Below are 23,035 nucleotides of genomic sequence, written 5' to 3' on the forward strand. Positions count from 1 at the left end.
TGCATATAGAAGCATATTGATTTTATTTACATACGTTAAATGTAAAGTAAAATAAGCATATCAGGAAACAAATATTGAGAGTTGAAACCACTCACTTTTTTAACAAAGTTTTTATTTAAATTTTATGATTTCTTCTTTTTTATAAGTAATAAATAGTTTAAAAGGACAATTGCCCAAAATGCATTCCTAAACTTGAACTTATGTAAATTTACCGATGTAGATAAGTATACATTTTTACGTTGTACCTAACCTAGGTACCAAACTTGTACCCTTCCCAACATTGCAGACCAGCTGATTCAACTCTGGTCACACAGCCCCGGTCCCGTAATGTAATTTTGCGGCAGGAAAATTGATTAATACCCGTAAATAAACACAGTAAACTGAGTGGAAACTGTAATCCTGACCAGCAATCATGTTGCGCATCTATCAGAATACCTACCGGTAAGGAACAGCCGTGGGAGCGGCAAAGGCCAAAGTCTTACCTGCCCATTTTCGGGACGATTTCGTCATCGCCGCATCTCTCATTTCGATGTGTTTCGTTTCTATCCAACAGGCGCACCGCGAGAAAAGCTGTTGTCTACTCCACCAAGGTCGCCTGCTGTAACCATTCCACGCTCTGCAGCATCACCAGCCACCCGCGCCGTTCGCAGGATAATGGGAGTGGGAGCTCAAGCCCTAATGGCAGCCGCCACGAGGAGTTCCTGCTCTCCGGAAATCCGGCGAGGGGTTGGCAGATGCCGCCTCCATCGCGTGGCTACGGGATGCTGGTGGTGCGGATCCTGCGGGGAGCCCTGAAGCTGCGCTACCTCGTCCTGGGCGGCGCTATCGGCGGGGGTGTGTCTCTGAGCAAAGTGAGTTTCGCAAGTTATATAACTGCATACATGGTTGGGAACCTGATCTGTTTTCCCCAGAAATACGAGGACTGGAAGGATGGTCTGCCGGATTTCAAGTGGCTCGAGGATGCCATGCCGCAGGGCGAGCGATGGAGCCAGTTCTCTCGGAATCTCATCGAGGTCGGCTCCCTGGTGAAGAACGCCATCGATGTGGGTGAGTGTCCTTGCCGCAACTCTTCGCCCTTTCTGCACATCTCTCTCACTTTAAACGGTCATATACCTTGGTCTGAATCGCATTGAACTCTTCGTTTTGATTGATTTTTCGCACTGAATGATACTGATGTTATTGGGGCGTTTGCTTGTAGATCCAAAGCTCAAGCAGCTGGGCGAGGATAAGTTGTCGGAATGGCGCAAATGGTTCGACAGTCGTCTGGACGATGCCATCGAGGCGGCCGACTATCAAGGAGTTCAGATTGTCGAAAGTAGGTTACACAAAAACACATAGTCTACCCAACGTTGGGCCAATTTAAAGTGAGAGAACCCTGTCCACCGCAATCGAGACTCATTCCTAAACTCTGTTGCAGCTAAGGATGACCTGAAGGCCAAAACAACGGTGGCCGCTCTGGGCATCACCACCGATGAGAGCCGCAAGAAGTACGGTAGGTTCCGGGGTCCCCTTAAAAATGAATTTACTCCTAATCCAAATGTAATCCCCGCAGAGAAACTGCAAAGCCAGGTGGAGACGCTGCAGACGGAGATCATGAATGTGCAGATCAAATACCAAAAGGAGCTGGAGAAGATGGAGAAGGAGAATCGTGAGCTGCGCCAGCAATATCTCATCCTCAAGTCGAACAAAAAGACCACGGCGAAGAAGATCAAGAAATCCCTGATCGACATGTACTCTGAGGTTTTAGACGAGCTGTCTGGCTACGATACGGGTTACACCATGGCCGATCATCTGCCTCGTGTTGTGGTGGTGGGAGATCAGAGCAGCGGCAAGACCTCTGTGCTGGAATCCATTGCCAAAGCTCGCATCTTTCCCCGCGGCAGTGGAGAGATGATGACACGAGCCCCAGTCAAAGTCACTCTGGCCGAAGGACCGTACCATGTGGCTCAGTTCCGCGACTCCGATCGGGAATACGATTTGACCAAGGAGTCAGATCTGCAAGATTTGCGCCGTGATGTGGAGTTCCGCATGAAGGCCTCTGTGCGAGGCGGCAAAACTGTGAGCAATGAAGTGATTGCCATGACGGTCAAGGGTCCCGGCCTGCAGCGCATGGTTCTAGTGGATCTGCCAGGCATTATTTCGGTAGCAACGAATTCTTTAAAGGATTATCTTCTTAAGACGCATGCTAATAATGATTTTATTTTAGACAATGACTGTGGACATGGCCTCGGACACCAAAGATTCAATCCACCAGATGACCAAGCATTATATGAGCAATCCGAACGCCATTATTCTCTGCATTCAAGACGGATCCGTGGATGCCGAGCGCAGTAATGTCACCGACTTGGTCATGCAGTGTGATCCCTTGGGCCGACGCACCATTTTTGTGCTCACCAAGGTGGATCTGGCCGAGGAACTCGCCGATCCAGATAGGATAAGGAAGATCCTTTCCGGCAAACTCTTCCCCATGAAGGCCCTTGGTTACTATGCCGTCGTGACGGGTCGTGGACGAAAGGATGATAGTATCGACGCCATAAGGCAGTACGAGGAGGACTTCTTCAAGAACTCCAAGCTCTTCCAGTGAGTATAGAGAGGATGTGATGGGTAATTACCAAAGTTCACCTCTCTCCGTACTTAGTCGTCGCGGAGTTATCATGCCCCATCAGGTGACCAGCCGGAATCTGAGTTTGGCGGTTTCGGATCGCTTCTGGAAGATGGTGCGGGAAACCATTGAGCAGCAGGCTGATGCATTTAAGGCGACCAGGTTCAATCTGGAAACCGAATGGAAGAACAACTTCCCAAGGTGGGTGAATCCATGTCAAATAAAATTATTGCTTTTTAACATATGAAATCTAATTTGTTTCAGGTTGCGCGAGTCTGGCCGAGACGAGCTGTTCGACAAGGCCAAGGGCGAGATACTGGACGAGGTGGTGACGCTCTCGCAAATCTCTGCTAAAAAGTGGGACGACGCTCTCAACACCAAGCTGTGGGAGAAGCTATCTAACTATGTGTTTGAAACCATCTACCTGCCCGCCGCTCAGTCAGGTTCTCAAAGTAATATTTTGTAGTGCTAAGTTGTAGGTTGTAAGCAGACTTCGCCGACGTCATCGATGGGGGCACGTCCATCCAATCGCCCGCCTCGTGCTCCGTCATTGTGTGTAGCTCTTGGAGGGAAAGCACCTGCCTCGAATTTCACGTGTCTCTGTAAATGTCGCGTCGTTAAAATGTTTTGTTTAATTTTGCATTTATCATGGCCCGCATTTGGGTTCCACTTCGAATTTCCATTCCCGTGCAAGGGAATCACATGCGTGGAAGATTTCTAAACCGGTTTGAGCCTCCTGCAGCACCCAATTGAATCATAAGTGTAAATTTAATGTGTACTCCCCGGCGGACGGTCTCGACTCCATTAACACCGTTTGCCTTTGCCCCGAAAATAGAATGACTAAGCCCGGGGATCGTCACAGGTTCTGCGCATCAGTCATGTGCCGGAAAGTGTTATAAGCGGAGATTTACGAGCACCTGTAACGAAACCAGATTTTGGTTAATGGGCACAGTACAAAAATGAATGCGATATCATCGATTTACTGCCGAAAAACAAGTTTGACCCGGTCGGCGGGTGTTTATTTTGCATTTTATGAAAGATCCGTTAATTTGCTCAATGAATTCAGCCAAATCAATGTCTAATTGAATCAAATTGCAGTTATCGAGTTAGGCTCCTAAATGTTTTGTGCCTTTGTTTACCATTCCCCCGCATTTGTGTGCCTTACTAATTTGGCTCAACTAATTCCATGGAATGATTGTGCTCTTTATAGATTCCTTCAACACGATGGTGGACATCAAGTTGCGCCAGTGGGCGGAGCAGGCACTGCCCGCCAAATCGGTGGAGGCTGGCTGGGAGGCGCTGCAGCTGGAGTTCATTTCGCTGATGGAGCGATCGAAGAAGACCCAGGATCACGATGGCATCTTTGACCAGCTGAAGGCCGCGGTGGTGGACGAGGCCATTCGCCGGCACAGCTGGGAGGACAAGGCCATCGACATGTTGCGCGTGATCCAGCTCAACACGCTGGAGGATCGCTTTGTGCACGACAAGCAGGAATGGGATTCAGCGGTCAAGTTCCTAGAGACCTCGGTGAATGCCAAGCTCCTCCAGACGGAGGAGACGCTAGCACAAATGTTTGGCCCCGGCCAAATGCGACGCCTCACCCACTGGCAGTACCTGACGCAGGATCAGCAGAAGAGGCGAAGCGTTAAGAACGAACTGGACAAAATACTCAAGAACGATACGGTAGGCTTAAAAGCTTCAGTTGTCCTAAATTTAAATACTTTTATTAGTTACAAAAATACCTTTAAGGTTTGATATGCTATACCTTCATAATATCTGATTTAAACTTATCGTTAAACTGTTCAGTGATTTATAACCAAAATCCTCTGAAAACATGATTGTCACATGATTGTGCTAAAATTAATTACCAAACTATTAAAAAGTAATTGAAAACTTTCTGTATATGATAGATTTTCAATCTATAAAGATAAGTTGGTGTTTGGGCCAACAGTCTTGGCCAATCTTTATTTATATTATTTCTTATTAACTGTTAACTATCATGTCTAGGTTTAATTGTGATTAACTTTCCTTTTACGATAAGATGTTTATTATTATAATTCCAGAAACATTTGCCCACCCTGACTCATGATGAGCTGACAACGGTGCGCAAGAACCTTCAGCGTGATAACGTGGATGTGGACACAGACTACATAAGGCAAACGTGGTTCCCGGTCTACAGAAAGTGAGTAGCCTAACCTGAACCCTTTTAGGCTTATCAGTGACAACTATATCGTACCTTTTCAGACACTTCCTGCAGCAGGCATTGCAGAGAGCAAAGGACTGCCGCAAGGCCTACTATCTTTACACACAGCAAGGGGCCGAGTGTGAGGTGAGCCGGAAGATTTTCCCACCATTTGAAACAATTTATTTAACCCCTTTGCTTTGTTACTCATCAGATCTCCTGCAGTGACGTCGTGCTCTTCTGGCGCATCCAGCAGGTGATCAAGATAACGGGCAACGCGCTGCGGCAGCAGGTGATCAATCGGGAGGCGCGGCGCCTGGACAAGGAGATCAAAGCGGTGCTGGACGAGTTCAGCGACGACGAGGAGAAGAAGGGTTACCTGCTCACCGGCAAGCGCGTGCTGCTGGCCGAGGAACTAAGTGAGTTTGCCGAAATTGGCTAATTGAATTTGGCGCCCATTTAATTGCTTTCAATTTAATAGTCAAAGTGCGACAGATCCAAGAGAAGCTGGAGGAGTTCATCAATTCACTTAATCAGGAGAAGTAGTGTGCCATGACCAAAGACACATCATTCGAGGCGTTACTTATTTAACTGGATAGCTTAAGACCACATTTCAAATGTTTGTTCATAGTCACGCTTGAGCCCCTTAGTTAAGCTTACTTTGTGCTCCGAAAGTAATAAACACATAGATCGTTAGTTCGTATTATTGAAATCGTCTTTATTGTTGATGAAGTGTAACCTTATGTCGCATGCAATGCAATGTAAACTCATTAATTTAAATGTAATATAAATCATTTCATCTGTTTTAATGTAATTGTAGTTGATAAACGTAAACGCGAAACGCACTCAACGTGCTGAGTATGTAGCGGTCCGTGTGTGTTTTTCTGTATTTGTATCGTGTAATAATATATATAAATCTGTTTGCATAAGAGCACAGCACTTGCACCAGATGCCTCATCGTGTGGCTGATTGTTTATTTGTTTTGTCCACGATCGGCTAATCCCACGATGCAGCGGCATCGGTAAGTCGGCGGGTGCATTAACCCCGCCCGATCGCCTGGCCGCGTCTTCAATTGATTGATTGATAAACGTATATCTAGCTAGCTATGTAACAGGTCCGTCGCGACGGTGCAGTATCATAACTCTTAGAGGGTAAACAAATGCTCGTTCCCTATCATGTTAAATACATAACTCAACAAACGATTCCTAACTTGGCAGTCGACTTGTGGCCCAGCCATAGCCATGTGCTCAGCTGCTTACGGCTATCATAATAATATTAATAATGTGTTCGGTTCTCCTACTCTCCTCTCCAATCCGATCCTTCGCTTAGCCTATCTGCTAAATTCTACTCCACCTCTGGGCTCCTCCACTAAAGCTTATAGAAACATAATTTACACTCGCTCCAACTCGACTGTTATGCGTGTGCTTTGGGGTACGGTGTGGTGTGATGTGGTTGGTGTGTGTGGTTGTCGTTGTGGTGATAGGCACTCGATATCGCTGAAGGCACAACATTACGATTAGTCTTATCTTAACGTATTAAGTACTCGGAACACGCTTCCGCACTCGCATCCCTCCGGAATCGGGAGCGGGACATGGATCTCCATCGACATGAGTGATTGGCAACTGGGGCAGCCAAAAAGCGAATGTGCCATCGGAAATAGTTGTGGCTGCGATGACAAGGTGTTCAGGCTGTCCGGCAGGTCTTCCTTCGCTCCGATCTTCATCTTCGCGGCTCCTTAGGCCGCTGGCAGGGGGGTGAGCTTCTCGTTGCGACGCTGCTCCCACCGGCTGACCCAGGTCAGCGGGTAGCACAGGAAGGCCGAGAGCAGGATCAGGCCGCCGGAGAAGTAGAAGGCCGCGTTGTAGCTACCTGTCGCCTCGTAGAGGATACCTGTGGGATATTTAAATAAATAAGAAAACGTTAATCAAGGCTCCTTTGAAATTGCATTCCTATCATGAGCACTTCCTTACTCTATTTGAATTTGACGTTTCCTGGTAATTTATTATTTATCATTTGAGAAGGAAAATGTAGTTTGGTGACCCCGACTCATTTAAGAAAATGAAGATCTATTATTGGCTTGTTGACGTAATATTTTAGGTGTTAATAAGTTAGGTGACCCCGACTAGACTATATCTTCCTTATTATAACTTGACACAGTGTTAAGCATATTAACTGCAGAATGTGGGAATGAAAGAAGTTGGTGACCCCGACTTAAAAATGTATTAAATATTAGAGAAAAGGAAGACAATCAATTTGATTTTCCACTATAGGAGGTTGGTGACCCCGACTACAAAATAAAAAAAACTTACTTTCGTACATTCTTATTTTTGGCTTTTAAACAAAATCGCATAGTCTCCCTACAAAGGTGACCTACACAGTTCCCATTCCTGAGGATAACTCACTTGCAATGGGACTGCCGACGGTGGCCGCTAAGCCCTGGAACAACATGAGGAATCCATAGGCGTTCGTCAGCTTCTCCAGACCGATCAGATCCACGGCGATTAGGGATCGCAGGGCCGAGAAGCAGGCAATGCAGATGCCGAAGAACACGGCGAAGGTCCACTGGGTGGCGCTGTTGATGACCACTCCGCTAAAGATGGTAGCGATTCCACCGGCGGTCAGGGCGAAGTTATTTAGCCACAGGGGCTTGACGGCGGGGAAGGAGCTAATCGATCCACACACGATCCTAGCGATGGTGTTCACCACGCCAATGCCGGACAGCACTCCAAGGGCTGCCCCCGGGTCCATGCCCGCGTTCGTAGCGCGTCTCACCAGAAACGAGAAGGGCACGAAGAAGCCCATCATGGTGAGGAAGCCGCTGAAGGCCAGGCACATGAAGGCCGGCGACTTGAGCAGCGAGGTGTCCAGCATGGTGGACAGTGTGCGACGCACTGCCTCCGGGCAGATTCGGCATCCCTTCTGGCGATCCTCTAGCATGTCCTGCTTGGTGGGCAGACGAGTGACGGACATGTGGTAAGCCAGCGAGGTCTGTGACTGGTACTGCGGGATCCTGGTCAACGATCCGGAGAAGAAGATATCGTCTCGGTACATGGGTCTGGATGAGGAGTGCCCCTGTCCATGGTGGGCCTCGTGGGCGGCGGCGGCGGTTCGCTTGCCAATGTCCTGGGGTCTGCGTCCGGACACAGTGTGTCGGCGCGCCTGGATGGTCACCGGCTTGGCCTCCGTCTCCAACAGGTTGTCGTTCTCGGCCTCCTCCTCGTTCTCGCCCACGGTGGTCAGCTCCTTGTGCAGGTTAAAGGTCAGCTGCTGCGGATCCCCATTGGGGGTGGTGGGCTGCGACTTCCTCAGCTGCTTCAGCTCAGTTCCCTTGCTGCCCTGGGCGGTGCCCGAGGGACGACGCTCCAGGTTCATGCCCTTGAAGATCTCCTGGGCGGTGGGATAGTGGTTGCGCTGGGAGGCGCCCATGTACGTGTTGTGGGCGGAGTTGGGCATCGAGTAGGCGAACCGACCCTCGGGCAGGGGCTTGGTGAAGGCCGCCTGGTGCAGCTGGGGCGTGGGGGCAACCGTGTTGCCATGGCCATTGAGCTTGCTCTTCTCCTGCTCGTCGCCCTCCTCGTTGGTCACCGACAGCGTGATCGGCTGGATGGGTCGGAAGGTCAGGCCGAAGATCGCGCAGGACAGCACGATAGCAGCCTGGACGGCCAGCGTGGTCCGCCAGCTGCTCTCCAGCAACTTCTTGGTCAGTGGGGCAAACACAAAGGTGCCCACGCCCGAGCCGCACATTGCCACGCCCGTGGCCAGGGCACGATACTTCTCAAAGTAGAAGCCAATAATCACCACGGCCGGGATGTAGACCATGCAGAAGCCGATGCCACCCAGGATGCCGTAGACCAGGAAGAGCACCTCCACGCTTTGGGCGTAGGAGGACAGGAAAAAGCAGATGGCCGCAAAGATGGCTCCCGTGATTGTGACCGGCCGGAAGCCATACCGATTGGCCAGGGCACTCACAAAGGGTCCAGCCATCAGGTAGCATCCACTGAGCAGCGATGAGACCAACGACGCGTAGGGTGTGCTCACTCCGAACTCGTCCCTTAGCTTCTCCTGCATGAGGCCGGAACAGAAGACGATGCCGTCGATCACAGTGCAGCAGAGGAATGAGGCTACCATCACCACCCAAGCCCAGCCGCTGTCCGGTGGAACGACCACTGCCGCCTCATCGATCTCCTCCTCGTTTTCGTTCTCCTCCTTGATGTTGTCCGGCTGTTTGGACACCGCATTGTGGGAGGCCAGCTCGTCCTGCGACTTGGTCTGCTGCGTGGCCATTTCCTGTAAAGAGAGAGGAGTCGATAGAATCTATCAGTACATACGCACTCGAGATCGGTTTTTGGGTTACGCAAGTGTTTACCCAAACCGTGTGGCCTTCACATTGCGCATACGCCCCCATGGCCCCCTCCATTTTGCATGGATAAGTCTATTTTTAAATGTCACGTGCGACGCGATAGCCGCGCAATTGAACATTCGTCTGCACCTGAACTGCTACAGTGGTGGCCAAAAAGTTAGGGTGAGTTGTTAAGATCATTAAAAAGGAACATTCCAACGTAATCAATAAATGATAACTTTGAACTACTAAAACTGTTTTTTAAATAAAATACAACATTTAATGACAATTTTTTAAGATAACATAAAAGAATTCATCATTAGTTACTTCTAACTATTAAGGATTCCTTGGTGCAATTTTAATAAATATTATTATGGTACGGATTTTAGCAGGAATATAGTAAATAACAAACTTAATTTATCAGATACAAAAAATTCGCTATTTTTATCTTGCCCCTTTTAAGAATGATAAACAGATTAAGCAAATACATATATTGAAAAGCATTTCATAATATCATAATATTTGATTTCAAGACCGCGAGTACTACTTATTTCCCCAAGGCTATGTATATGTATTTATGTGATATCTGCAAAAGGTGCGTGGTGTGAAAGGCTTTTCGCTGTTTATCTGTTTATCACATCGACGTCAATCAGCAGATGGTACTGACAGGGGGGTGGTGATCGTTGGGAGGTGGGTGGCAGGTGGTGTTCAGTGGGTGGTGGATTGTCAAACGTCAGGAATGACCAATGCCAGGGCCAAAAGTGCGTCAGCGATTGTCTTGGCATAGCACAAATACCTAATGGAATTTGCAATTATATATCCGAAATGGTTCTTCCATTTGGCTGAGGAACAGTCTTTCAGTTCGACAACATTCAGAGAATACAATTTCTGCTGTGGATTTTTGCCTTTATTTTTATTGCTGTTCTTGTTTGTCCACATCTTTCGGCTAACAAACTCTTGGCCTTGGCCAGTTTAGCCAGCTTTGTTGCCCTTATCTAATCTCATCTGCCGGGGGCAGATAGAATTTAACAAACTCATGACTGCCGTCGAGCGGATGCTTACATGGAAACATGGACCCAGTCGTACCGTTTATAAACACCTGATGCGAGATGAGATTTGTAACTAAACCCATACTGATTACCCCCAAAGATCTTGGCAAACAGGCTCAGACAGTCTTAGATGATAACCATATCATACTGTAAATTGCAGGGCTTTGCTGGTGCCGGGATTTAATCATTAGTTAGAGATATAGCCGGTTAACTGACTGATAATCACTGGCTCCTAGTGTCCCGACTGTAGCGCCAGAGTTCCATAAATTAATTGATTATTTCGCCAGATTTTGGCCTTATCATGTCGGATTTTCGTCGCCCGGCAACGGCTTAACCGAATAGTACCCATATAAGGCTTATACGGCCACCAGATACGGGGTTTTGTACCTAGCAACGCCAACTCCACCACGTGACAGGGCCCAGTTTTGATAATTTCATTTCCTTTATGGCCGAATTTTGGCCATATCATTGACCATGCGAATTTATGGGTTCCCATAAAGACCAAGCGCACCGATAGTACAAGGGTCTCGTTGGGTTATTGTTTATTGTGCAATCGAAAGTGTTGGGGCAATCCAAATACAATAACATAATACTCTCCCTCTATCGGGGGGACCCCTTTTCGACACGCGGGCTCGTATTTCAGATTTTGTTTTCATTTTCATGCCCAAATGACCACGTCGGCGGCATGGCGAAGTGCTGGAACCCAATGGGCCTGAGCCTGGGCCCGGGCCCAAACAGCCAGAACCAAGAACCCAGAATCGAGAATCAAGAATCGAGAATCCAGAGCCGAGAACCCATCGAAGGAAACCCGTCAAGTGCCTCCGCGTAACTGACTTGCAACAGCAACGGCCAACAGCAGAAGTATAAATAGACATTAGCATTTACTTGTTGCCCCGATCCCATATTGTGACCACAATATCGAAAGCGAAGACATCTTAGGGCTACAAATTGGCTAGAGGACGCACCTAGAAAGGGTCTTGGATGTCTGCTTTAACGGGCTTATTAACTATTTTAAGGGTCTTGTAGGGATTTTAACTATGGGTTCAACAAACTTTTTACAAATATCCTTCACTGAAAAGTAATGCTTAAAAGTTCATGATATAATACCCTAAAGATTCTTATAGACCAATTCCATATACCTATACTTTTAATTCCCATACCTCTCAAGGTAATGGTAAGAAAGTTCAGTTTCCTCCATATATGTATATCCGTAATATCTTCCTCTAAATGATAAGTAAGAGATATTACAGCATTTAACTAAAGTTTTTGATAATCTGAGGAATTTAAGTACAGGCAATGTGAATAAAGTAAAGCTTTCTGTACATATATCCGTAATCTCTTCCTGCGGCTAATAGGTAAGAGTATCCCATCTTTGAACTAGGCAAATCTAACTTTTGTGCTCTCTGTTTTGTTTGTTTCCCGGAGGGTTTGGCCCCACAAGCTGCGGATAATGTGACAAGGCGGCTCCTGCGGCCTCCGTGGCCTCCGAATCCGACCTCCTTCCCCGCCAGCAGTTTTGTAAGCTAATCCCGCTGCGAGCAAACAGACCCCATCCATCATTCAGTTTTTTTAGGGAGAAACAGGGGGCGGAGTTCGCCAACACTTGTCAGCGGCAATTGTGACCGTTGACAGCGCTTAAATTGATGCCCGTCGATTGAATTAATAAATGTTATAGGTAAACACATATGGCCAGAAACCGAAGAGGAAGGAGAGAGGGGCATTTGAGAGGGGTCTTCCAAACCGACCCGACCAGACGAAAACGCAGACGCAGACGGCGACTTCTCAAGATGTTTTCCTGCCTGCCGTCCGTTTTCCTTAAGCGTGCACATGTATCTACAAGCATTTTGTATCTCTATCTGCGACTGTCTCCCTCAGTATTGCACACATATGTCGCATGTAGTACATGGCTCTGTTATTTATAACATGCAACTGTGGGCGTCCGGTTCTTGGTCTTCGTCCGGGCGTCCTTCTCTGGGCCCCATCCCTGACTTCCCACTCCCCACTGCCCACCTTCGACTCCCCTCCCTTTTTTTTGTGCGTTCAGACCCATTTAGATAGTCCAATCCGCCGGTATATTGTGTCGGGGAATCATGGTATCGGTATCTCGGACAGGTTCTCAGCGCCTCAATTTGTAGGTACAAGTGAAGCAATCGTTAAACGACTTTATGCTCAAAATATTAATTAGCTAAGCCGGCCCCAAAATGGTGCGAGAGCCCTAGAAGGCGCGTCTCGCCGAGACGTTGCAGTAAAATAAACATATTGGTCTGGGGAACACCGACTGCGGGGTGCTCTACACCTATGAGATCTAGCATGACTAGAGATGTTAAAAAATTAAGTATTATTGGCTTTCAAATATGACTGTAACTGAAATTCAATGAGTCAGTGTTGTACAGTTCACTAAAAAACATTAAAGAGTCTTCTATTCGAGGAAGGTTATACTTCCACAGAAGCTATTTCTCTGTAATATTCTTGTTCATAAGAAGGTTATCCCTTTCAATTTCTTAATTCGATAAACAATTTTTGGAATAAACTTCATTAATAAATTTGATGAAAAACTGTTTTTATAGACTCATTTATTTCTAACAGTAAGAAGGAAGTGAATTAGAATGGAAGTTATTTGGATCAATCATTCTATGTTAGAAAAGATAGCTTTTAATCAATATATGACTGAACAACATGTACAAAATATTAAACTTTTTTAAAACTTTTTAAGGGTTTATAGTCTCGTAGGGTAAACTTAATATTTAAGATTTTTTTTAAAGATCTTAATGTATACCTCTATATGTATTTCCCTGACATCTCAAGAAACTAACAAAACAGCTGCAGAATTAGTAAAACAACTATTTCAGTTAAAATCCACCCTCAGACTTCAACCGAAAAGATCCAAAAATATTTCGTCACCGGATCAGCTCGGATCTGCGAATGACTTTCTCCGGAGAGGGGACGAACTTCACACTCGTGCTGCCACTTCAGGTTGGCCTCATTCCGGATGGGATCGCAAACACTTGGGGGCAGCTGTCACCTCAAGTTCACTGCTCGGCCTTTCACCCAGGGCGGTTTTATAGTATTACGCATAGTGGCAAGCAAGCCAAACAGCTCGATAGAGTTGTGTTTTGAAGGAAGTATCTTTACGTCAGCGATCGTCTGACACAATTAGCAATCTTATGCGGGGCTCTATCAGCTGCTCTTTCTTCTGTTTCCTCTGATGGTGTTGACCAGAAGCAGAAACCGAACCAGAACCCGACCAAAGACCACAGACCACTATCATCGGCATGAACAAAGGCCGCGACAATTAGTGGAGCGATCAATGGTCGCCGGGGTCTCTGCTCTGGGGTCCTCTTTTTTTTTGTGTTGTTGTCGGAAGTAGAGCATCATAATCAATTAACATGTTCAAATCATGGAAAATAAGTGCAAGTAACGCAATTATTTCTAATTGAAAATCGAGAGTAGGGGAATCGGAATTGACAAAAGTCGTGATTTGTGTGTTAGCTAGTGGGCTATTTAAATGTTTATTTATTGGGTTATCTGCACGTGGCCGCGTCAGTCATTTCCCGAATCTATAGATGTCATTGCCTCATGACGCGGCCCCAGTTTCCAGTTTCCACATTCCATCTCTCCATCATCCAATCAAATCCAACTCAAATCAAGTCAACTCGACCCCGAATCGAGCTGCTAAGCAAACTGATACAGTTTTCCGATCCCATTCGAACTTTTCCGATCGATTCGAACCATTTCGACCCCGACATTGGCGCCAAAAGTGCAGTTTGTTGTTTTTGTTTTCGACGCTGATCATTTAGCTTATCAGCAAATCAAGGAAACAAACAAAATGCAACTGCAGTCTAAAATTGGCTTAATCTGCTGTAAATATTTACAGGCCGATTATCGATCCGTGTTATGGGAAAATTTCCACAGCTCGAGGCGCGAGATTCGAGATTCTTAGCTCTATAGGTGTGGGTTTTCCAAAACCACCGTCTGCACGCATGCGCACTCGACCGTGCCGAAGAATGAGAAACCCCAGTCTCGAGAATTCTTCAGGCCAATGTTGAGAAAACCCCATTTATTTGGCAATGACTGAAGGGGGCATTGTGAATGCAGAAAACATGTTTGCTGGCTGTCTAAAGTGAATTTAAGATTTCTATTTTTTTTGTAACTCCTAATTAACCGAATATTATCGAAAAGTAGTTTGCCAGTCTCTCAGACTCTGACTCAGATTCGAATTCGGTTTGATTAATTGCCAAGGCAGGGCAATTAATGGTGGGGTGGTGGGGGAAATTGGGTCATTGGCATCTTGCAGTTCTAATGCTTCCAACTCGCGTCACGGCCCATTGATATAAATATGGATGTTTGACTTGGGTTACTGTTTCAGCTGGGGTATTTTCGATTTCGATTTGAATTTGGATTGAGCTTTCTGACTGCACGACAGCTGTGGGATCTGCCATTAACACTTGGCTTGCGGCTTGGTTTTGTTTGTTTTTTGCCGGCAACCGGTTGTAAGATAAAACGCAACAAAAGCCACGCGCAGAGCCCAAAAGAGAGCCTTGGCAAATGCCAAAAAAAAAACCAATCTGAAGCTGACTCATCGGACGGCGAAAGGCGTGTCCGTTCGTTTTGGATCGAAATGGATCGGAATGGATCAACTCGGATCGAAGATAAAGCCAAGCTAACCGAGCGATTTGCATGCCAAATTGCTGGCCATAATTAATGTGCGGATAATGATGGCCAGAGTGGGTAAAATGTATCTGCATTTGCATAGCTAGCAGGTGCAAATAGAAACTTGCTATCTGTCAGATACTCTGCACACAACAAATGGTATTTTAAGTGGATATTCACTGTTTATATTTATTAAGATATCAATATTTATTTGTAGAACTGGTTTAAGAGTTTCTAAAAATAATTTAAAAGTTAACTAAGCAGCTAAGGATCGACTAAGCCTTCAACTAAACTGCCTAAAGAACTGTTCCCAAAAAAGTTCTTAACAATATTGTTTTGTTCTAACAAAAATCATCATATTATTTCGAACTTTTCACTGACTAATCTTATTTGGGGGTTCAAAAACCCCGAATGTTTTCGAAACATTTTAAAATGATTTCCAAGTGATTAATTACATTATAAACGAATTGGAAGCTCTTGTATCATCACTTAAGATCACGTTTTTTGGGTACTACCTAATTGATACTTGGGAGCCGCAACATGGGCTTAGTTAGTATCGATCTAACGTAAGCTCATTTCGTTCTTTGTTCAAGTTCAGGGAGGAAAACAAAGCAACAAAGACGGCTGCAAATTGCGACTCGAAAGCCGTATGCCGCTGCCCCTTTTTTCCTGGTATCGATGATGCCGGGGTCTTTAGACCGGGCCCATACCCATTCCCATTCCCGTGCCCTGCCCGCTTTCCTACCATTTGGCCACCGAGAATAAAGTGGGAACATGGTTAATTTTTCAAACCCACCGCTCGAAGTTTTGCCGCATGTCGCTGCGTTGCGTTGCGTTTTGTTTCATTCGTGGTCGTGTGTTTTTGGCCAAAACCCGTTTTGAGCCAAGTCAAGAAAAGGGGAGTGAGAACTTTGGGTTCTCAACTGCCAGGCTTACCTATATCTATATGTGTTGTCGGTGTCGATGTTGCGCTGTCGATGTTGCTGGCGTTGCGTCGTTTTGGGCCGTTGGATTGATGATGATGCGTTTCGGCGTGTTGCAGTTGACGTTTGGGATTATTTTTGGTGGCAACTTCTGCTCTTATTTTTGGCGCGCTGCAAAGAATTTTTTTTGTTTTTGGGGTGTGAGAAAGCGAAAGCAATCGAACGCGTCTGCCGACACAGTAAAAGCGAAAGTTAAAAGTCAACGGCAAAGGCGGCGAGGAAACGAGGCAACGAGGAAGCGGGATCGCCGTGAAGCGAAACAACACGCTTAAAAATACTTCTAGCATATATTTATCAGTATCTGATTGTACATATGTTTATATTCGTATAGTCGGGGGGCAGAACGGATCGGATCGGAACGGAACGGGGCCGAGTGGAGAGCAGTAAATACACATATTATATATACATATGTGTACATATGCGGAGCATATAAAAAAGTGCGCGCGGCTATAGTTCGTTCCTGCGCCGATGTTGCTATTGCTGTTGCTTTTCGCTTTCTTCGCGTTTCGGGAATACGTTTCGATTCGAATCGTTTCGAGTTGTGTGTGCTATTTGCTTTTACTTTATTCTGTTTGGCTGTTTTCGAAACACTCAGTTGCGGTTTCCGCTGGGGAGGCCTGATCGCAATGCCTCATGAACGATGCGAACGACGCGGCGGACTAAAGATAACTGAGGGAAATCAGAATGTGTTGGCAGTATAAACCGCGCAGCAGAAAGCAGCACGGCAGCAGCAGCAGCAGCAGCAGCAACACCAACACAGCGGCAACACCAACGGCACGACAGCAACATTCTGCTGGTGTGCGTGTGTATCTGTGTGTGCCGACCAGCCAGTGTGTGTATGTTGTTGTTTCGGACTGTGGCTTATTCTGAATGGAATCACAGGGATCTAATCCTAACTCATCAGATCTTATGGGATCGAATGGGTCTAGCTAGTCTAAACCGCCGGAGTAGCTTTGGCAAGAGAGAAAACCCTGTGAGAGTTGCCGGCATCTTGAGTCCATACACTCACACAGATATTCCATCGCTCTTCTCCAACAAAATGGCTCGAGAACACTCCGTCGTATACGCAATGTGAAGCAGCAACTAGTTGCTGTTGCTCTTGGTATTTCTATTGCTGTTGCTGTTGACTTTGCCTCCGTTTCTGTTTTTTGTTTCGATTTCGTTTTTTTTTTTTGGGAGTGTTTGCCTCGGCGGTTCTCTTTCTTTTTTGGGACTTGACTTTTTCCAGAGAAAAAGAAACTACACATAAAAACACATACCTATGCATATATTGTGTTCCCGAACAATATCAAGAGTTGGATAACTCGGGTATGTTTGCCCTCGTGCTGTGGCTATTTCTATTAGTGTGTGGGCCTTTGGCTTTTTCCACTACCAAAGAGATAAACTCAAAAATGTGAATGGGGGCTCATTCAGCACAGAGTTGAGAAGTTTGGGACTTCTGTTTGCTCATCAGCAGGTTACCGGCTTTCTGCTTACTAATGGCTTAAAAACAAACAACCGGTCATTTCGAAACTGTTTCGAGAAATTATGAAATCGTAGCACCCTCGAATAGATAAACCGGGTACACTGGTAATTAGTAGTCAAAAACGAAAGTCATTCGGTGGCTTGAATTCATTTAAGGGGCCATGAACTGTAGGCGGTCGCAATGACTGCCAAGTGCTTAAAGCAAAACCGATTTGCAGACCCTCTGGGATTGCGTTTTTATCAGTTCGGTGTTTATCCGTCTGGTGTTTATCCGGTTGCGGTGGCATTATCTTCCGGGGGACTCTCGAACTTTGGTCTCTTTTGGGTACTTTATTAATGAATTGATTCAAGTACATTTAAGTATCGATATCGTTCCGGGTCAATTCCGCATTTTTAAGTTATTCTATCGCATCGACCAATCAGTGAGCCGTGCGCTGAATTTGAGTTTTGATTGATAAGCCGCGGCTAGGTTCCCTCGAAAACCCCTTGCTGCGGCGATAAGCGTCCAAAATTTATATGGCCTTGTGTGGAACGTCATAAAAATATATTAGATTACAGAAATTAAATTTTTTTTTAGCATTGGCAGCCAACTTCTTACCTAACTTGGCCGGATTTAGTAGTTAATCTAATCGCTTTAATACGACGGACATAAATATGTACTTCGGTCTCGATTTTGGTGCAACAAAAACATACGGGTAATATATTTAAAGCGATCCTGTTATGCAAGAGTCTCCCAGACGCTTTCCAACTCATTCAGGTCCAGATTCATTAACAATTTACGCAGGTTTGCATAGAGCATCTCTCTTATCAGTGCAAGTCAGCTTTGATTAGAAATTTCACTGATGAAATTTTCTGTGAGCATTGCTCAGCAGAAAAGTCTTAGTTATGTTAAAATAATTCCAGCAATATTATTCCCTTTCCCAAAATCGAATACCAAATGAATGATTCATATCTTATAATATTGTTATCAGAAAAAGTACAATTTCTTAACAGCGTGGATGAGTTCGGTTTTTCGATTCGTAACCTCAGGGATAAAAATTCGTACTTTATTTTAAATCATAAAATGAGCCAGCATCTCTTACATACACGTAAAAGCGAATACCAAAAGGATGAATCATATCTCCATATATTGCTTATCACAAAGGAGAGCCACCAAAAAAATATTGACGCATCTGTAGTTAAGTTCGGCTTGTGGTACCAAAATATGTGTGGAATTTACGTTTAATAAAAGAATCATTTCTTATGTTGCATAAAGAGTTTATTTTTATTCTATTTTTGAATATTTTTTTAAAGAATTTTAAAAATCAGTTACTTTCTTGACATAATACAACCAGGGATGCAGCTAAAATTGGTTTGAAACTTTGGTAAACCTCTTACATTTTGACAGTTGTACGAGAAGGTCACATTGTCCAGCTAGTCCAAAAAAAGTGTGACCAAGTGGCACCGTATCAATGGCGGGTTTTTAAAACTCACCAAGGTTTTTAAAAGCAAAAGTTTTTGTGCAAAACACGAAATAAGAAATTGCGTCTTTACCTTGAACATTTACTTCTGAAGATTATTAGATTAGATTAGAATATATATGGTACATGTTTTTAGTTTAACAAACATATGATTTAAAAAATGTAGCGACCTATCGATGTTAGCCGAACCTATCGATACCATCCCCGATGGTTTTACGGCTCTACTGCGCGGCGGTCACACTGACACGCCCGCTGGTATTCCGCAACGGTCACTCTGCCTTCCTTCTTTTTATTTCCGCCGTTTGCCGAGAAAGTTGGAAAATCATGGGTGAGTTGCTGAAAAGCGTAGTTTTTGTGCGAAATAAGCGAAAAGCGTTTTCGCAGAGTGAACAAACGGAGCTGGCAATGCGGCGCGGCTGAAAGAGTAAGTGAATTTCCGCGGAAAGTGCTGAAATACTGACAAATGCAAACAAGTCGGAGACTTGCGATTTCGCTGCCCCGAAATCTGGCAAAATCGAATGAATCTCTAGTGGAGTCGAGCAGAAATCTTGTTTTACACTAACAAGCGAGCTGTTTGCACACATCCCAAGAGTTATTTGCAAGAAAAGTGCATTTGGCAGTATTTCCGAACCTGCGCGCTCTGTCTAACCTCAAAACCGAAGCCGCCTAAGCTGCCATTTGTTTACATTGTGTTGTTGCACTGCGGATCTGGATTGTCCATAACTAATCTATTTTGTTGGTACCCCACAGGCAAGCCAAGAGGTCTGCGCACTGCCAGGAAGCATGTGAACCACCGTCGCGACCAGCGTTGGGCCGACAAGGACTACAAGAAGGCTCATTTGGGTACCAGATGGAAGGCCAATCCCTTCGGAGGTGCTTCCCACGCCAAGGGAATCGTCCTTGAGAAGGTGTAAGTATATTTGGTCTGCAGAAGTGAGTGTGTTTTCCCCCCGTCCAGAGAAGAGATCCCACGTCTCGACGCCTCGCAGTATATTTTTGTGTTTTGTTGGTTTGGAACTCAAATCACAGGATTATACTGTGAGATGACAAGCGTGCCAGCATCAAAATGTGATTTAAGTGTATTTATTAATCTCCCCCTTGATTTATCATCCAAAACTAATTAATTGTTTTTCTCTCCACAGCGGCGTCGAGGCCAAACAGCCTAACTCTGCCATCCGCAAGTGCGTGAGGGTGCAGCTGATCAAGAACGGAAAGAAGATCACCGCCTTCGTACCCCGTGACGGTAGCTTGAACTACATTGAGGAGAACGATGAGGTCCTGGTCGCCGGTTTCGGTCGTAAGGGTCACGCCGTCGGTGATATTCCCGGTGTCCGTTTCAAGGTTGTCAAGGTGGCCAACGTCTCCCTGCTGGCCCTCTACAAGGAGAAGAAGGAGCGCCCAAGATCTTAGATGACCACGCATCTATTCTTTTTCCAGACAAGCAGAGTTAGGGTTTTACAAATCTAAATAAACAAAAAAAAAAAGAAACACCCCTGTTAATGTTTCAATTAAATGTGATTTCGTTGACTAATCTGTTTCGGCTTGCATGTTTTTGAACTCCTAAGTTGCAATAGTGATTTTGTATTTACTAAATAGCATTTAGGTTAGTATAAAATGAAGGAAGGAGGAACATGTTAATGCTAGATTGGACATTGTTAAAAAATTCACAATAACAATTCAATTGGTCAAATTTAAGGGGTAAATTCATTAATTCACAGAAGCATTTGAAGATCTTGAGACAACTGACAACAATTAATTTTTTAGAATACACTTATAGATAACTTGATAAATTGTGCTATGACTTAAAACATTTTTGTTGCAGTATTCTGTGCACTTTGAAATTATACTTAAATGCATACATTTTTTGTTTTGTATGCTTATTTATAAAAACATCTTCAGATTGGGTTACAGCCATATCATATGTGTATTTCGGATGACCGTAACATATAGATAAATGGTAAAATATAGTCTTGAGATTATTTATGCCAAGAAAAAGCAAGCTGATTTAACAATATTTAGTTTTTTGTGAATGAAAATAATATTTTTTTAAAAACAAATATACGAATGGAATGATTAACAAAATAATGTGTGGTTTTCTATTTAAAAAATATACATATAAATTATTAACAAATTAGTAGAATCTTTAGATTTTGTAACTATCTGGCAACCATTTTAGTGCTGCATGGCGTACACCTGCGCGGGCTTTGCAACACTGTTAGCCGTGGGAGTTTGAATTCAAAATTTCGAGTAGCTTACCCAAAATATTTAAAGAGCGAAAAACGTAGTTTTCACCCAGAAAACTATATATTCGAGTAATAACTTCATTGTCAACTCATTTGGCAGCCAAATTGTGCAATGCCGGAACACTCCCTCGTTGCGAACTCGGCGGTCTCCAGGCCAGGCTCTCTTCGGTACCTACCGCAGTTGCCAAAGCCAAGTATTTCTTACATAACAGAACGGCATGGCGGCAAGAGCCTCGGAAACAGAAACAGACAGCCATCAATGCATGAGGCCCGGACCTGGACCAAAGCCAACGTGTGCCGGGCTTCATCAGCGATAAGGAGTCGCAAACTGCACCTCCTACCTGGCGGTGCACTGGGAGAAATCGGCGTTCCACAAACGAGTTTGATTAGCGGCACACTAAGCGCGATTTCTTGCAGTGCCCGGGTCCGATCTGCTTATCAATAATTTGTTTTTCTTTTCCTTTTGCCGCATTTAGGCAGAGATTCGCTGGCGATAGCCGCTCAAGTGTCACACGCCCACATTTTTGGAGCAGTCGATCGTCGATGGAGCGGCTATTTGCACATACGCCACGCCAATAAACTTGTACCCACCACCGAGGCACGCTTTGATCCGATCCTCATCCTCGTTCGCAATCTTTATACCCCTGCTCCAAAACCCAATCCCGATCCGCTTCTCGGTCTTCAGTCTTTGGTCTTTGCTCTTCAGTCTCCAGTCTGCAGTCTTCCGTCTTCAGTCTCCTCGATCGGCACACGCTTGTGCTGCGATTCTCCCCTCGTTTTTGGGCTTTTCTTTCTTTTGGTCTGACCGATGCTCCGATGGTTGGATGTTTGGATGTTTGGAACCTTTTGCCCGGTGCTCGGCCCCTCTGCACATAAATCCACGAATCCACGACTTGGTCTTCACTTCGCCGGCGGCAATTATCGCGATGTGATAAACAAATATTTTGCATCTATGGCAAGAAGAAGAAGCAGCGAAGAAGGCTTTCCCGGCATTCTGGCGCTTAATTATGAACTCCGGTTTGGCCCCCCAACCAAGTACGAGTTTATTATTATTAAATGCCCTGCGCGTGGCCGCATGCACTTTTACCTGCCAACGTACTTGACTCGTCTTCTGGGAGGTTCGTCGCTTTTTTCGCTTTATCTTTTTTCCCCCTGATTTTTTGGGCTTGGCCTGAGCAGTTCGCTGGCAGCAGTTGTTGCAATATGCAATTTGGCTGCTTATCTCCAACTGGATACCAATCAGCTTGGCCCCAAACTCCGGTGGGTGGAGAGTGAAATAAAAATTAAATATGGCTCTATTTGAATATTACTGGCCAGGTTGCGGGCAGTGGATTTTACTTGGGTTACAGGGGTAAAGTGGAGGGGATAAGTTCTGAAAAGCTAGTGATTTAGATGGAAATCTTCATATTTGATTATTTTTATATTTCTATATAAAGTTTTGTAATGGGACGAGGAATCGCGGAATCGATAAGAAAAATGTATTAGTTCCTTTGTTGTTTATTTAAAAAATTTACTTTTTCGTCCTTATAGCACATGCTTAGAACATCCTTCAGTACAGATTGTCTCCTATACTCATCATTGGACTTCCTAAACCTTTTATTATATCAGATCTTTATAGCGTCGTTAATTACAGAACGTGGTATATACTCCTCATTAAAGTTCCTGAACCCCTTTTTAATCATCTGTCCAATTAGACTCTTGGTAATTAAGTAAATTTTGGGTTTAGTTTTACAAATCTCTTTGAAACACCTTTCCTTGGCTTCTAAACACCCTCACATAACCTTTGATTAATGACTTTGGTTGCTTTCCTTTTGGCAAGATTGTCTATTTAAACATTTCCGAATCTTTAACGAATCTCTCTCTAAAAGACTGTGCCCCATTTGATCCAAATAACACCCTTTCCCAGAGGTTCCGCACATTACGATATTTGCATATGGAGCTGGCTTCCGTGTATGGGTGAGATCCCCTTCTCGAGTATTTGTGGCCAGCATAACACACAGATACATCTGTATGTATAGACCCCAACGACATTGGGGCCTCCACCAATTGAAACAAACCAAATG

At 45.0% G+C, this 23,035-nt stretch overlaps 3 protein-coding genes across 7 annotated transcripts in view; 2 read left to right on the plus strand and 1 right to left on the minus strand.

Annotated features, from left to right (window-relative positions):
- Positions 1–20,217, plus strand: part of RpS23 (ribosomal protein S23) — a 107,801-nt gene extending 87,584 nt beyond the window's left edge. For both annotated transcript variants that reach the window (XM_017072326.4, XM_070995150.1), the window contains exons 2-4: positions 19,039–19,057; positions 19,480–19,639; positions 19,872–20,217. In XM_017072326.4, the coding sequence (XP_016927815.1) occupies positions 19,054–19,057; positions 19,480–19,639; positions 19,872–20,139 (432 nt within the window). In that variant the 5' untranslated portion in view covers positions 19,039–19,053 and the 3' untranslated portion in view covers positions 20,140–20,217. The remainder of the gene's footprint in view (positions 1–19,038; positions 19,058–19,479; positions 19,640–19,871) is intronic.
- Positions 282–5,490, plus strand: Opa1 (Opa1 mitochondrial dynamin like GTPase). Of its 4 annotated transcripts, none has more exons than XM_017073691.4 (14): positions 282–441; positions 554–851; positions 912–1,047; positions 1,199–1,315; positions 1,418–1,492; positions 1,553–2,142; positions 2,207–2,580; positions 2,639–2,803; positions 2,867–3,054; positions 3,813–4,285; positions 4,666–4,784; positions 4,847–4,931; positions 4,999–5,203; positions 5,266–5,490. In XM_017073691.4, the coding sequence occupies exons 1-14, from the start codon at positions 413–415 to the stop codon at positions 5,328–5,330; spliced, it is 2,919 nt and encodes a 972-aa protein (XP_016929180.2). In that variant the 5' UTR covers positions 282–412; the 3' UTR covers positions 5,331–5,490. The 4 variants fall into 4 exon arrangements, with proteins under 4 accessions (XP_016929180.2, XP_016929181.2, XP_016929182.1 ...); XM_017073692.4 differs by having other exon boundaries at positions 2,867–3,045; XM_017073693.4 differs by lacking the exon at positions 1,199–1,315.
- On the minus strand, positions 5,478–16,526 carry LOC108009385 (monocarboxylate transporter 5). Its single transcript, XM_017073695.4, has 4 exons — positions 16,368–16,526; positions 15,759–15,916; positions 7,187–9,071; positions 5,478–6,674 (listed from the first exon to the last, which is right to left on the minus strand). The coding sequence occupies exons 3-4, from the start codon at positions 9,066–9,068 to the stop codon at positions 6,520–6,522; spliced, it is 2,037 nt and encodes a 678-aa protein (XP_016929184.3). The 5' UTR covers positions 9,069–9,071; positions 15,759–15,916; positions 16,368–16,526; the 3' UTR covers positions 5,478–6,519.
- Positions 20,218–23,035: the final 2,818 nt, after the last annotated feature.

The sequence above is a fragment of the Drosophila suzukii genome, chromosome 2R, assembly GCF_043229965.1.
Source record: "Drosophila suzukii chromosome 2R, CBGP_Dsuzu_IsoJpt1.0, whole genome shotgun sequence".
NCBI classification, from domain to species: Eukaryota; Metazoa; Arthropoda; class Insecta; order Diptera; family Drosophilidae; genus Drosophila; species Drosophila suzukii.

Excerpts from the sequence above, each read along its gene's own strand:
- Opa1 (XM_017073691.4), top strand. The coding sequence starts at position 413 with ATGTTGCGCATCTATCAGAATACCTACCG. Across the intron at positions 2,143-2,206 it reads ATCTGCCAGGCATTATTTCG|ACAATGACTGTGGACATGGC; the intron begins GTAGCAACGAAT and ends ATTTTATTTTAG. Across the intron at positions 2,581-2,638 it reads AAGAACTCCAAGCTCTTCCA|TCGTCGCGGAGTTATCATGC; the intron begins GTGAGTATAGAG and ends CTCCGTACTTAG.
- LOC108009385 (XM_017073695.4), bottom strand. The coding sequence starts at position 9,068 with ATGGCCACGCAGCAGACCAAGTCGCAGGACGAGCTGGCCTCCCACAAT. Across the intron at positions 6,675-7,186 it reads CGTCGGCAGTCCCATTGCAA|GTATCCTCTACGAGGCGACA; the intron begins GTGAGTTATCCT and ends AATATCCCACAG.